This window comes from Petaurus breviceps, unplaced genomic scaffold, assembly GCF_028583685.1.
Source record: "Petaurus breviceps papuanus isolate PSGF00001 unplaced genomic scaffold, PetGlider_PUasm1.0 90535, whole genome shotgun sequence".
Lineage (NCBI taxonomy): Eukaryota > Metazoa > Chordata > Mammalia > Diprotodontia > Petauridae > Petaurus > Petaurus breviceps.
The window spans coordinates 4,439,512-4,455,035 of record NW_027187270.1 but is presented as its reverse complement, the minus strand read 5'-3'; the positions used below and the strand labels follow the sequence as shown (position 1 = coordinate 4,455,035).

General features: G+C 44.2%; 1 protein-coding gene across 2 annotated transcripts in view; it reads right to left on the bottom strand.

Annotated features, from left to right (window-relative positions):
* Positions 1–15,524, bottom strand: part of UPRT (uracil phosphoribosyltransferase homolog) — a 34,827-nt gene that overhangs the window by 3,082 nt on the left and 16,221 nt on the right. For both annotated transcript variants that reach the window (XM_069063114.1, XM_069063113.1), the window contains exons 2-4: positions 7,321–7,363; positions 4,006–4,075; positions 1,721–1,783 (exon numbers count right to left, since the gene is read on the bottom strand). In XM_069063114.1, the coding sequence (XP_068919215.1) occupies positions 1,721–1,783; positions 4,006–4,075; positions 7,321–7,363 (176 nt within the window). The remainder of the gene's footprint in view (positions 1–1,720; positions 1,784–4,005; positions 4,076–7,320; positions 7,364–15,524) is intronic.

Here is a 15,524-nt window from a genome sequence, read left to right as displayed (position 1 = left end):
TGCCACTTCATCTGTGTGACAATGTCCTTTTCATTAAGGTTAAAAATGAAAGATTCTTGGGAAGGGAATGGGTGTTAGAGACCAAAGATGATTGGCTTTTCGAACACAATGTCATAAAGACTGTCACTCGGTGCAGCAGTGAATTAATTTAGTGCCAAAGAGGCTTTTCCAGCACACAGCGCATAAGGAGCATCTGACTGCTGGGTCGGGTTTTTTTGGTGTTGGGCTTAGTTCTTTTGTGTGTGGGGAGGTTTGGGGTGGAGGGGGGTTGGGGGTGATAGGTTACCAACAGTTATCACCTCAGCCTGGAAGCCAAAAGTCATTTTGGAGTTTAAATTTTTTTAAGGGAAAAGGTTGTAATCAAAAATCAAGGAGAAAAGAAACAAACTAAAGGCTGCTCACCTACTGACACCCATCCCCTGCCCAGGACAAGGTTCGTCATGGCAGGCACAGAATGTTTGTTGAATGAATAATGCCTAACAAGCCTTCTCATAGTTTCACCAACTCAGAGGAGGTTGAACAAGATTGTCCAGGGATTAGTCAATACCGTTACCAAGGCTATGGCTTATCTGGCAGGGTGAGGGCTGACTGCTTAATTTTCAGAAATCAATAATCACTACAAATCAGGGCTTGATTCATTGTTTTGTCATTGATTTCAATTCATTGATTGGCCAGACTGAAGAAAATGGTAATAATGCTAATTTAAATTAAGAGGGTGTGTGTGTATACATTCCCGCCTCATGGTTTGGGTCTCTGGTTGTTAAACATTTACAAACACACCCCAGTATTGCTCTATAAACCTCGTTTGAACTCAGCAGGAGGGCAAGAGAAGGCTCAGGGAATGAAGTCCTAACCCAGACCAGAGGCCAACAACAGCAACGTTTGGCATTTATATAGTATTTTAAGATGTGTAAAGTGCTTTCCATCCATTATCTCATGTGAGCTTCATAAGATTCCTATTTTGAACACCATGAGAATTGTTCAAACATCCAAAAGCCCATCCTTGTTCCTAAAAGCCAAGGGGCAAATTTACAAAACTCCATCAGAAACCAGGGTTTCTCTGCTACCCCGCCCCCCCCCTTTGGTCCTGCTAGGGGGGAGGCTAGGGAGAAGGGCCATGATCACAGCTCTATGTACTAATTACAAGCACCGGACTTTGCTGGAGACTGTAACCAAAGGCTGCTCCTGGCGAGGGAGCACTTAAGTACAACTATAACATGGACAAGCCCAGCAAGGGGGAAATACAGTTATTGCCAAGAAAGTGCTTTTGCCTACATGCCCACAGAATCATTTCGATGCTGAACAAGACCCCACAAGTCCTCCAGTAGAGCCATCGCCTAGATGGGATCGTGTCCAACAATAAGACAAAGGAGCCCCACTTCCTCCAGTCCAGTACTGACTGTACTATCTCCCTCCATCCACAGTCCCCCACCCCAGCATCCTCCCAGCCTCTCTGGCTCCTAATTTTAACGCAACCTTGCACATGCAGACAGGCCCCTGGGGAAGAGACTGCCTCTAAAATTAGCCAGGCTAGGCAACATGCCGGCCAGGACTGCAGAGGCACCAGGAGAAGAGAAGAGGAGAGTTAGGGCAGGCAACAGAGAGAAAGAAGCTGGAGCTCAGGTAGGCTGCAATTACAGGAAATGAACAGGACCCCTGGGGGGAGGGCATGCAGAGGAGTACAAGGGGGGGGCCAACACCAAACCACAGAAAGACTTACCACTCCTCATTATGCTGACCCCACAATTGCCCTTCTCAAATCTCACTCCTTCATACTTATATCCTGTCGCAGAAGAAAGGGGGGAAAAGGGAATGTTATCTTTCATTGTTGAAGCAGATACTTCTTTGAGAAAAGCCCCCTCTGGTTTAGGGGCAAAAAGATGGGCATGATTTATCAGCAACTGAGCATAACCCTTTGCCCAAAACTGTTTAATCAACATTTGTTTGGGGTAGTAAGAGTGAGAACTAAGAAAAGGACAGACAGCGCCATCATAAAAGCTTGTTTTCCGTCCTAGGACCCCCTGAGGCTTCATGGCAAGCCCTGGCTGGCCTGGCCTGGGATCCATGCTCCAGAATGTCTCTGTCCATTGGGAGGACCTTTCTAGAGGCCTCATGGCAGGCTCTGGCAGGCCTGACATCTGTATCCCACAAGAGCAGTACCTGACCTGGAGGCATCCAAGTATTGAAGCCTATTTATTATGATACTTTAACATGAGGCTTTTTAGAGTAACATCTCCACTCTCCACCATTCCTAGGGAATTTATCAAGCAGGGATAGAATTTCTTCTCACAGCAACATGGCTGGACTTGAAATCTGGACAACCTGGGTTCAAATCCCACCTCTAGCTGTGTCACAACTTCTGTGAACCTTATTTTTCTCATCTATAAATGGGAATAATGATAACACTCATAGTGTTGACCTCCCAGGCCTGCTGTAAGGCTCAAATGATATAAGGATCAAAGAATGAATATAAGGAGCTTTGCAAACTTTAAAGTGCTACAGAAATGTCCATTGTCAATATTATAATATGAGGAAGATGTCTGTTTTCTCCTAAAGTGAATTAAATGGAAAACCACTGACCCTCCCTACCACACCCTGAAAAAGGCTCTAGTTCACCATTCCTCTTCCACTGACTAGGATCTCAGAGGGCCCTTTTTCTCATTTGCCCCCAAGGTGAATAATAGCAGCCTTCCTCAAACAGCTCCTCTGCTCCCCTGAACACAATCCCAGTGGCCCAGTTGCAAAGAGAATAGAACAGCCACCAAAGCCACCTCCATTGCTGGTCTCTCCTCCTGGCTATCACTGCCTTGGACAGATAGTAAAAGTTTGCATTCTGAAAGCACTTGAAGATTCACAAAGTATTTTCCTCACAACAACCCTGTGAAGTAATAGCCAGTACGAGGCCCATTTCACAGACAAGCTAGACAGATATAAGGGCCAGCATTCTAACTGACTCCTTGGGCGGCAGGCTTCCACCCTACATACTAATCACAGAGCCCTTTGGGGTTACAAAGCACTCCATACCCAGATCTCATTTATATCATCACAGCAACCCAGCCACACAGTGAGTCTGAGGACTACAACTCTGTTTGACAGACAAGGAAACTGAGGCTGAGAAAGAATAAGTGATGTCAAACAGAAATAGAAACAGGACCACTTAACCATACAGAAGGATCCCTGCAGCTGCAGAATGACTCCAAGAACCCCAAATGAATATTCATTGTGTTCCATTGGATTTTTATTTCTTTTGCTCAGTATTTCCCCATTACATTCAATCTGCTTTGGCCACACTCAGGAAGATTGTGGCAAGAGTGTTCCAGTCTCCTGCCCTAGACTTCACAGTAAACAGCAGACCCAGCATGGAAAGCTCTGACGGCCAAGTCAAGGCCCAGTACTGCTGCCACAGCCACCTCCAAGCTCAACAATTAGAATAATGACTAGCTTTTCTACAGAGGCCGAAGGCATACAGAACCCTTTAGTCACCTGGGGGACACTGGGGGCTCAATGCCCAATCTTCACAAGGTAAGCAGGGCAAGCAGCTTCCCAGAACTGTCCAGAGCCCTAAATTACTGAACTGTATTTTCCAAAATGGAGGGAGGGGTGGGAAGCAAGGCACCTTTTCAGCTCTTGCCACCTCCACTGTTTAATTATCATTCTTCTACCTAATGCATTTTATTGAATACTGAGCCAGTCTCTCCCCCACCAAGGTGCAACTCTTAGCTGCATCCCCACGGGCCATCGGGGAGACAACACCTGCCTAGCGAAGGATATTTATTAACCTTTAACTTGGATCGACAAGCAAACCATTAAGAAAAAGTCATGGTGCTAAATGTCTCACGGAGTTCATTAAGACGCTAAAAAGACCAGCTCCAGAGAGATGCCTCATTGTGCACATTGATTTCTTTCAGGCTGCTTTCTTTCCTGTCCCACCCCCTCCTCCCATCTTGGTGGACTATGGTTTCTCCCACAAACTTTTCAAGGGATGGGAATCACTGCCCTGATTACCTGTTGGAGTGGTCACTGTGCACTCTTTATATGGCAGCTGATTCAATCCCTCTTCCACAACAAGTCTGATCTGTAGAACAAAAGAAAGAATCATTTAAGATTTGATGAAGGGAATTACCATCTGCCACATACCAGCCTCTAATATGTTGGTCAGAAGGACTGAATGCCAGGCATCAACTCAGTTCTCTCTAAAGTAACACCTGAGCCTTTGCAGGGGGAGGTGAAAGAAAGAGGGCCTTACATAGCACCGTCCACTGCTATCTTAGAAGCACAGAATATCACAGCTTGGCTCATCTCATCTCAGCCCATCACACATCCTCATTTTACTGAGGAGAAGCTAAGTGACTTGCCCATGTTCATGCAGAAGCAAGATTTGAACCCAGGTCTTCTGGCCCCAAATCTGGTGGTACATTTTCTGTCTTTGACTAAGGTCAAATCTTTATGGCAACTGTGATTATTTCAAACTCTCTCTCTGTCTGTCTGTCTCTCTCTGTCTGTCTCTCTGTCTCTCTCTCTCTCCCTCCCTCCCTTTTCTCTCCTCTCTCACTCTCTCCTCTCTCCTCTGTCTCTCTTTTCTTTTCTCTCTTCTCTCCCTCCTCTCTCTTTCCTTTCTTCTCTCCCCTCTTCTCTTCTCTTTCCCCTCTTCTTTCTCTTCTCTTTTTTCTATCTCTCTTTTCTCTCTCTCTCCCTTCCTCTTTCCTCTCTCTTTTCTTTCTCCTCTCTCTCCTTTCTTCTTTCCTCTCTCCTCTCTTTTTGTCCTCTTTTCTCTTCTCTCTTTCCTCTCTCTCCTCTTTCTCCCCTTTCCTCTCTCTGTCTCCCTTTCTCCCTTACTTAGGTAGAAAAAGACACTTAGTGTAAAGAGAGGAGCCGGACAATTCTGCCCCAAAAGGCCTCCTGGTGACTATTACAGGAGGTGTGGAAGGAAAGCTGAGAATAGCTTCCACAAAGGGGATCAGCTGCTATATGAAAGGACCTTCTGGCAAGAGAAGCCAAGGCAGAGTGTGCAGCACTCGTTTTCTGCAATCAATATGACATTACTGACTGAAAAGGAAAAACCAGAGACAAATCTGGGCTTGGGCTCCATTATCCCAACTCAAAGAAGGCTGTGCAGCCATTAAAAGGATCAATGCTAAGTGGTGCAGGGTCCTTGCTCAGCCCCCAGCAGGAGGCAGAGGGCCCGGAACCCCAGGACCTCGGTATGTCATAGCCTCCAGCCACCACTTTCGAGGAAAATTTCTATTTCATATGAGCAAATTACAAGGTAAAGCCAGGATTCTTTTCTTTGAAGAGACTAAGGCTCTCTGCTGTTCTACCAGAACAAGGTGCCTCCTGGGACCATCCCTACACACAGCACTGCCCCCTACCCTCGCCACCTCAGCCTGGGACAAACAAACTGCAGAGAATCCTAGTCAGCTCTGAGCCCCAGGACTAAGATGTGACCAGGTCAGTGGCCAGGGAGGGCAAGAGAGCTGACTGCAGCCATTAGACATTTTGCTAGCAGGGGTTCTCATTCATCAAGTAGCTAGCTCAATTCCTCAATACTAGGGAACAGGGGCCACTTTCCTGAGACCAGAAACTTCAGGTCAACATTGGAAGAAGCCCAAGGCCCTGCCCTGAGTAACTGGCCCTCCCAAGTCACTGTGCCCCAGGGCCTTGGCTCTGGCTAAGCCAGAATGCCTTTCCTATTTCTCAGTGAGTGTGGCCTGGGTTTTTCCAGGGGAAGTGCCTTGAAGAAAAGCAAAAGCAAGTGAGAGGAGCCTCCATCCTTTCTCACAGCATCTTGTACCCAGTCCCTCTAGGTGGTACAAGGTATAAAAAGGAAGGCAGTTGAGTTGATTTCTGGTACAGCAGAGGAACTACTGCCATCAACTACAATCAGTGGGGCTTGGTATAGCCTGGAGGCCCAAGTGATTTTTACCTTTAAGTCTGGGATGATCAAGATTCCTTATATAGGGGCAGCTAGGTGGTGCAGTGAGTAGAGCACTGGACCTGGAGTAAGGAGGACCTGAGTTCAAATCCGACCTCAGACACTTAACACAAAAACTAGCCTTGTGACCTTGAGCAAGTCACTTAACCCCAATTGCCCTCCAAAAAGCCAAAAAAAAAAAAAAGAGACTCATTTCACACATAAGGAAACTGAGATCCAGAGAGTGATTTGCCACGGTCACACAGTAAATGGTAGTCAGGATTTCAAGCCAAATGCAGAAAAGTTGGCTGTACTCTTTCTGCCTTGAGGAAAACTCAAGTAGAATAACTAAGAGCACAGAGTCTATGATTTTTTCAACAAAGTTCATTTTCTCTTCCATTATTTGGCTAAAGCTAAGAGGCTGAAATACGTGTTTCTGCTCTTCTCTGTCCACCACCAGCATCCTTATCCTGGCATCCAAAAAGCATCTTTGGCAGAAGGCTCTAGCCAGTCATCCCTCCCCCAGCTCCACGAACACCTAAGAAATGCTTGTTGACTGATTCTAAGCAATGAACAACCCTTGTTTTTCTCAATCCAATAGGAGTTCACTACTTTGAATCTGGTCACATAAAGGATAGTTAAGGCAAAAGGCTATTGCCTTCATGTGAGATGAGAATTATCAGGCCTGGCTAGAATTTGTAGGTCAAACCATTGAAGAGAAACAATTCTCTATTAGAAGGATGGTACCAGGAAAGCATTTCAACCTACCATTCAATATATCTCTGAGAAAAATAAATGAGAGAACACCACGGAGAACCTGAGTTCAAATCCAGCCTCTGACACTTACTAGCTATATGACCCTGGGCAAGTCACTTAACCCCAACTGCCTTCAAAAAAATAATAATAGATGAGAGAAGAAGACAGAACTAAAGACCTTTCTCTGCCATGTTCAAAAGCCCCCTTTCTCCTTTAAACAAAGATCTTATTCCTTAGGGTCTGGCTAGCTCCTCCCATGGCTACCCTAAATCCTCCTTCTAATACCCATGTATATGGTACTTGCTGCCCTGGCTGTTGAGAAAGCAGCTAACCCAGTCTCATTTTACAGAGAAGTCAAACTGAGGTCCAGAGAGGGGAAGGGGCTTGCCTCAGGCCTCACAGCCAATGAGTGGTGGAGCCAAGGCTCAAAGCCATGTCTACCTGAGGGGCAGTAGGTCCTCAATGCTATAAGAAATGAGTTCACGTGAAGGACTTTGGATGAAAGGGTATAAAGGCCAAATTTTACTCCAACCATAGAAGCAAAAGTTCAGGAAACTCAGCAGGCTGGCCATCCTTCCCCTTACCCTTGGGTAGCATTTGGCAGGTGTCACTGAGTCACAACAATGAAAAGGAAATGGGTGCCCTCCACCTACCAAACGGTCGGCAGAAAACATGAAGTCCCCTCGACTGGCCGTCCTAAAAGAGAGTAGTACAATTTTAGTCTGAGTGACAACTTTATGGCAAAATATTAATTTATACATATTGTAATAACACTAATTGCAACACCTGTTCTGTCTCTCCTCTCTCTCTCTCTCTCTCTCTCTCTCTCTCTCTCTCTCTCTCTCTCTCTCTCACCCACACACTGCTAAAATCTCCTATGTGCAATGTCCAGATGTTTACCAGAAACCAGAGAAACCATTTTTATTGAATAAATGGCATTGAAAAATGTCTGTCCAACATGCCCAGAGCAATCAGGAATTAAAGTGCCCATATCTTGGTAGAAAAAGCTGCCTAAGATCAAGGGGCATCACTAAATCTATGCAGAACATGAATTGTCAAGAAAACTATCCAAACAAAACCAGAATTTCTCCCTGGCCCCCTGCCCCTGCCTTCCTACATCCTAAAAGCCCATAACAAGAGATAAATAAAGCCCTCCTTTCCCCCATCCCTTTCAAGAGCTTTTAGCTCCAAAGCCAAGCTCCCTTTCCCAAGCTAATGAGTGTTCCTTAGGCCTTTCTTCAAAACCCAAAACCATTTTGTTCCTGCTCTGCTTTTCTCTTCCTATGCATCCATCCCTTCTTATCCTGCAGTGCCCACCCAGGATGAAACTGATGTTTGTACTCCCACTATTTAAACCAGAGCTCCATCTTGGGCAGTCCCCCAACCCCAAGTGAAAGACCGTGTTACCGTTATGAGCCAAAACTTGCTCGTTATCTCTGGCCAGAGCTCCCACCCCTCCACATGAAAACAACCATGCTGTGACTGACGCCTGAAACTGACTTACATTCTGGGCATTTATAAACCCCCGTCCATCCTGTTCATAGGAGTCCCAAAACACACAGCCCAAGACACCCAAAAGGACATATGTCAAGCACACATTACTTTAGTACACCATTTCTCTCCAGCCAGCCACATTCATTTCCTCTCACTGGGAGAAGCAGGGGAACACTGCACATGAATACAAAGCCACTGCAGGCCTACTATAGGCAAACTAATTTGGCCCCAGAATGCTTTGAGGCTTGAACTATATCAACAGATTTCAGTGATGCTGGACCAAGAGGGGTGGACAGTATTGATCACTTCCAGGGGAAAGTCAAGGATATTTTGGAGCAAACTAGAGGAATCAGAGAACCTGAAAAAATCTCAGAAACCATCTCCCTTAACCCCAACCTGAACAAGACTCTCCTTTGTAAAATATCCAACAAGTGTCATGTAGTAAGCCCATGTCCATTTAAAAAAAAAGAAAGAAAACGTGTTGCATATTAATAGGTATTTTTTCAAAATACATATAACTCCTGTATTTTTTTTTCTCCATTAAAACCCTCTTCAGATGCCTCCTAATAGTGTGGAGCTGAGCCTGGATTCTCAAAGTCGAAGCTCCAGCAGCTTTGCCATGCTGGAGACGCCCAGGCTGGATGTAAAGGGGCTGCCTTGTCGCTAGCAAATGCTCCGTCACCAAGGGGAGCCTTTTCCAGTCTACAGTAAGCTTGAGGGTGGGGGGAAGGCATCTCTATTGGGAAGGGTATCCACAACACAAGTACCAATGAGATGACTTCTTACTTCCTATTTTCTGAGGGAAACACAGCATAAGCACCAAAATTTCTCACTAATTTCCTAATCACATTGAACAAAACTGTTTAGGTAAGTCCTCTACAATATCAACTATGATAGAATAATCAATATCCCAGGATATAAGTCATATATTCATAATTAAATTATAGTTTCTCACCCTGGTGGGAGGGCTCAGCTTACACACACACACACACACACACACACACACACACACCTGAATCAGGGCCCATGTCAAGTACCGACTTTCACAGCCACACTAAACCTTGCTGCCTTTCATTTCTATAATATAGCTCTACAACATTCCTGTTAAGGCAGGAAAGGGCAGTGAAATACAAATTTCACCCAGAGTCCCCTTGCTCGATTTGCTGGAGCCTAGACTAGCAAACAAACACAGCTCTGACTAGACAATGGAGAGTCTTCAAAAAATAATTCCTCTCCTTTTCTTAAAGAAACATAGAATGCAGATCAGACAACTATATCCCTTGAATCATCTACTTAAATATCCCTCTCTCCTCTAGGTCAGCATTTCTCCCTCGCCAAGTAACCAAAAACTCACCAATCTTTTGTTTTGAAATCGGAAATTAAATGCAAGGCCTTTTTCCCTTCCTTCACCCTGAAGTAGCAGCTTCAATGAGCCTGACTAGAACAAACGCTTTTTTTCCACCATCCTCCAAATAAAAATACCCCATTCCCCACTGCCCTACACACACACACACACACACACACACACACACACACACACACACACACCACAGAGTCTGGCTGTCTTTCTGTCCCTGACAGGCCTTCCAAGTAAGCATATTTGCACTGTAGTAAGTCGGCATTACTTCAAATAATCACTAGTAATTCAAGTAATTACTAGCCTATCCCCTGCTGCTCTCCAGACTTCAAATCTATGCTCTTCACTTTCAATCAATTTAGAAATTAACATATAGCTAGGATACAAGGTGATTACAGTTTTTAAAACCCACAGTAATGGCCAATGTCTGTATTAAAATCCATAGAATTGCTGTTCCTGGTCCAAGCTTCATAAACACACAGATCAATCAACAAGTCTTTATTGCACATCTGCCGTGGGCTTCTGGCAGGGGGAACCTTGACCTCTCAAAAGGCTGGGTCAGCCCATTCGGCTTGGCCAGATCCTTCTCAGCCAGAAAGACCAATGACCAGATGCAGACTCAGGTGCCTCTGTCAGCCTCTGGCGTCTCGGAACCAAGTGGGGAGAGGTTAATCACCCGAAGATGGGCCAACGGGTGAGGAATTCTTTGGCCACAGCAATGCATGAAACCACTGACAAAGGCATGAAGAGCCTGCTCTGTGTCGCCCATGCAGATGAAATCACGGAGCTTTTGAAATCGGGAGGCAGCTGCAGCAGGGCAGCCTACTTCAAACAGTCCTCACTAGCCTATCCCCTGCTGCTTTCCAGATCAGCTCCGTTTCAGTTTAAATCAATTTTGGAATTCAAATATAGATAGAAGACAATAAGTTGATTACGTTTTTTTAAATCCACAGTCACCTTCAGTGCCTACATTTACATGCATAGCAGTGTTGCTAAGGCTGACATTCTGTTAAACCGAGTGAAGCCACATATTTGTCTGACTGATCAATCAACAAATGTTTACCTTCTATTTGCCCAGTTCTGAGCTTAGCTGTGGTATGGATCTTCTGTTAATGGAGATGCTTTTATGAAAACTAACCCTAGGCCTCATTAGCCACAGAACCTTGGAGGAAAAGCTTAACTCGATTCCTTTTTGCCTTGGAACCACTAAACTGCATTTCTCCTACTGGGAATAAAGCTTTGAAAAGACATTTTAATCATCTTCTATTTGAAAGGCAACCCAGAGAACATCCAGTGCAAAGCAAGATACACACCCAGAATGCTCAAAACCATTTCAATATTGCCTAATATTTAAACAGACAAGAACATCCAGACACTCATAATTCATAGCATGGAAATCAAATTAAACTTTAAGCTGAGTGCCCTTTCAATTGTACAACCTGATTGATGAAGGCACAGCAGCCACACTGAAAATGCTCGGTTTGCCTCTAATTCCCTGAGCCCCACGTGCAGGCAGGCGTAAGTGGAACCGCAAAGGCAGCCATTTGGTGATGCAAGTGCATCCCATTTCTTTGGCTGTTCCCAAGTCCTAGCGCTAAGCCGATGTCAGGTTTGGGGCTCCCCTGCTTGGTAAACTGGCCTCTCCCCTTCTCAGAAAGGAACCCCGTCCAAACATTCAAAACTCCAAAGAGAGCTATTACTCAGATCTTGAAATATCAAAGCAAATAATAGCAACAAAATAACAACCCCCCTTCTTTTACTCAAACTCCACATAGTAGATTTTTATTAGACTCAATATTTTAATTGGATTTTTTTAAAAAGTGAATCAGCATGTTTAAATTTTTGTTCTTGAAATTCTTCCCCTTATCCTTGAAAATAATATGAAATAACTTCACTGGTATAATGGGTATCATATTTCTTGCCTCTCAACGTATGGGGGAGAGGGTGGAGAGAGGGAGAAAATTTGGAACTACAAATAAAAATATTTAATTTTTTTCAAAAAAGAAAACAATATGGAAAAAGTTGAGAAAAACTTTTTTAGAGAACAGACCAATGCTCTCTGCTAAGTTCCAATTGGCCAGGGACTACTTTAGGGTCCCAATCTTAAGGACTCCCAGGGGAGTCCCCTATTGGTTTGGAAGGTGAAAGAAAACCACAATAACCAAAAATTATTGATGCTCAGAGAGTGCACAGAAAATCCCATTTAGCAAAACAATGGTCCGTTTCTGCTCCCGGGTGGACTCATGTCTCCAGAGATAACAGGCTTGAGGATGTGGATTTGCATATGAAATGAGGGCTCTGAGCCCTTCAATACTAATCCAGAAAAGGGACAAGAGAATTACTGGAGACCACTGTTTCAGGGAGAGTTCCCTACTCTGTAAAATGAGGAAGAAGGAGCTGCATGATCCCAAAGGTCCTTCTGTGTTCTAGTTCACACATCCAATGACCCACCAGAGTCAATATTCCTCAGTTTACAAAACACAACAGGCCTGGGGAAGAGCAAATGTCACTGTTTCTCAAAAAGAGACTAGAACAACTTAGCCTGAACTCTAGGCCAGTGAGACCAAATTCCATTTCTGGCAAAATTCTAGAACACATTATTAAAGGAACAGAGGGCAGATAATAAGAAAAGGAAATAGTGCTCCCTTGATCGCTACAAGAACAAAGCATCAGCGTGGCTTCACCAAAGACTGGTTATGACAAACTAACCTCAGGTCCTTCTTTGACAGGACCACTAAACTGGCAGATGATCGAAGTGCTATAAGACAGATTTTTCCTGGATTTTTGCAAAGCATTTGATAAAGCGTTTCATGTGATTCTTGTGGAAAAGATGGAGGGAGATGTGGATGAGTAAAGAACCCAATTAGATATATTCAGAGCTGGTCAGGCTTAAAGAATAGTTAATGATCCAAGGTCATCTTAGCAGATCTCCAGTGGAATGCCTCAGGAATCTCTGGCTTGGGTAAAGCCAGGGATGGCAACCTCACTTAGCTGCAGATTAACATAAAGCTAGACACACTGTATGGCACAGCCAGAAGGCCAAAAAGACTCTGGGACAGACTTGAAAATTGGAAAGAATCAAATTAGCTGAATTTTAATAGGGATAAAAGTCTAGTCTAAAACTTGGGTTCCAAAGGAAAATTAGCTTCCCAGGTCTGAGAAAGGAAAGGCCTAAGGTTAAACAGCAGACCTTTTGAAAAAGATCTAGAAGTTTTAATAAATTTAATTAAATAAATATTTAATTAATAATAAAAAATCCAAGCTCAATAAGAGTCAGTTGTATCATATGGCAGCCAACAAAGGTAATGGGATCTTAGGTTAGACTGAAGGAGTATTTATTAAGTACTGTGAATCAGGCACTATGCTAGACTCTGGAAGTACAAATACAATGAACGAAACAGTTCCTCCTGGAAAAGAGCTTACATTATAATCGGGCAGACAATAAAGACATATGTAAGTATAAAAAGAATATAAAGAGAATAAATACAAACAAATACCTAGTTAACTACAAGACCACTTGGAAGAGAGGGCACTAGCAGTTGGAAATAAGAAAGGTTTCCTGCAGAAGGTAGTATTTGTGTTGCACTTTGAATGACAGAGCAAAACACCCGAAGCTAAGATCGCCAAGTTCAAGTCCAGTCACAGACATTTACTAGCTGTAAAGTACGCAAGTCTCAATGGGCATGGAGTAATGCACAATTAAAACTTGAGGGAAAGACTAGAACTGTTCCTATAGATCTAGAGAGTCATCTGTATGGAGGTGATGGTTAAACTCAAGGGAAGTGATAAGGTCACCAAGAGAGATAGTAGAGAAGACCCATGGCACAATGCTGGGGAACACCAACGCGGGGGGAATGATGTGGATGATGAACCAGCAAAGGAGTCTGAGTAGGAGTGGGCCAACAGGTAGGAGAACCAAGGGAGGGAAGTGTCCTCAAAACCCAGAGAGAAGAGAGTGTTCAGGAGGAGAGGATAAGCAACAAATGTCAAATGCAGCAGAGGTCCAGAAGGATGGAGACCAAAAAAAAAAAAAAAAAAAGGCCTGAGAAGTGAGAGGAGAGATAATGGTATAGCAGCAGGTGTAGACAACTTTTTCTAGGAGTGTGTCTGAGAAAATGGATGATATGAGGGGTTTTTTGAAGGATGAAGGAATTTGGGAATGTCTGAAGACCAAAGGGAAGGAGCCGGAATATGGTGATTAACAAAAGCAACCATAGTTATTCTAGAATGGTCTTGTTCCACACTGCTCTGATCAGACCACATCTAGAGGACTGTGTTCCTTTCTAGGCAGGACGTTTTAGGAAGGACATTGATAAGCTCAAGAGAGTCCAAGGGCAACCAGGATGGTGAAGAGCCATTCCACGTGAGAATGGGTAGAATGAACTAAGGATGTTTTGTCTAGAGAAGACTTTGGAGAGAATCTGACAGCTGCCTCCAAGTGCTGGCACACGGCAGAAGGTGCTAGATTAGTATGGCCCTACAAGGCAAAGTTAGTAGCAATAGGTGGGAACCACCGAGACTAATCTAGGCTTTATATAAGGAAAAAACTTCCTAAGTGTTAGGGCTATAACAAAAGTGGAAAGAGCTGTCTCAGGAGGGGATGCTTCCCTGAAACTTAACAACAGGATTCATTTTCAGGTACAGGTTGGAGTAGATTGCCATAGAAGTCCCTTCCAACTCTGACCTAATAACATCGGTCTGACAGCATACTGTAGCCAACAAAATGTGGAGGGGCAGTTAGAAAGCTATGGCAGTGGTCCAGCTGGGTGGCAGTACGGGCCTGGACTAAGGGGATGGCAGTAGGAAGAAGCTAGATGGGAGAGATGTTTTGGAGACAAAAATCAACCAGACTTGCAACTGACTATTGGAGAAAGATATCTGGAACTAGAAGAGATGTCAGAGGCCAACTAGTCCAGCCCCCTCGGTTTACCCAGGAAGAAACTAAGACCCAGGGAGGAGAAGAAACTTGCTTAAGGTCACATGAGCAATAAGTGAACAAGGCAAGATTTGAACCCAAGGCCTCTGACTCAAAATCCAGCACTTTCCATTTTTCCACATGGCCTCCTGTGGCCTATTGTAACTTACTTATAAACCTTTTTCTCTAAAATGTTTTTGTGAAGCTTTCATAGTATAGGGTGATAAAGGGAGGGGAAGAGGGTATAGAAGGAATTTTTTTTAAAAAGCCTAAGTCTCTTCAGCCTGAAAAAATCAAAGGTTGAGAGCTACATGACAGACACCTCTAAAATCATGAAGTCTGTTCATATTTTCAAATGACTGGATGAGGGGGGGCACTATTTGAATTCTGAGTGAAGTAGGATCATAGGATTATAAATTTAGAGCTGGGACAAACTAGAGAGCCCCATTGACTCTAAGCCCTCATTTTGCAGCAAATGTCTGAGGCCAACTCTAAACCCCTCCCCTCACCAGTGGAACTGACAGTCCCTATGATTTATAATATTTGGCAGAGGGGCCAGGACCCGGGAAACTCTCAGGCAAAACTCCACAACTTACATCTTGGTGACATGGCATACTGAAGGGCAGGTAAAGTGACTTGCCAGGGGCCACACAGACGCTATGGAACAAGAACAAGACTTGAACCTGGGTCTTCCTGAATGTGAGGCTAGCTCTCTCTACATTACACCCTGTCGCCTCTTGGATCGATGAGCTTAATTATGATAACTGACGATTTGTGAAGCACTCGAGCTACTGTCTCATTTGAGCTTTGCACCAAATCTGTGAGTTACAAAATGATGAGGTTTAGAGTTGGGAGAGCTGGTTCAGGTGTCAAATAATTCACTCAAAGCATTTTCTCCTAACCAAGGGGAGTCTTGTAGACGAAAAAGCAGCTAAGTGAGCCCCCAATATTTGGGGGAGTTATGCTTACATAGAGGTTGCAGAAAGGGATGTTGTTTTAGAGGTTTTACAGGCTTAAAGATTAAAGACAGGACAGGATGACACAGGATGAGGGAGACAAAGGGAATCTTCATGGTTTAAGGATTTAAGGAC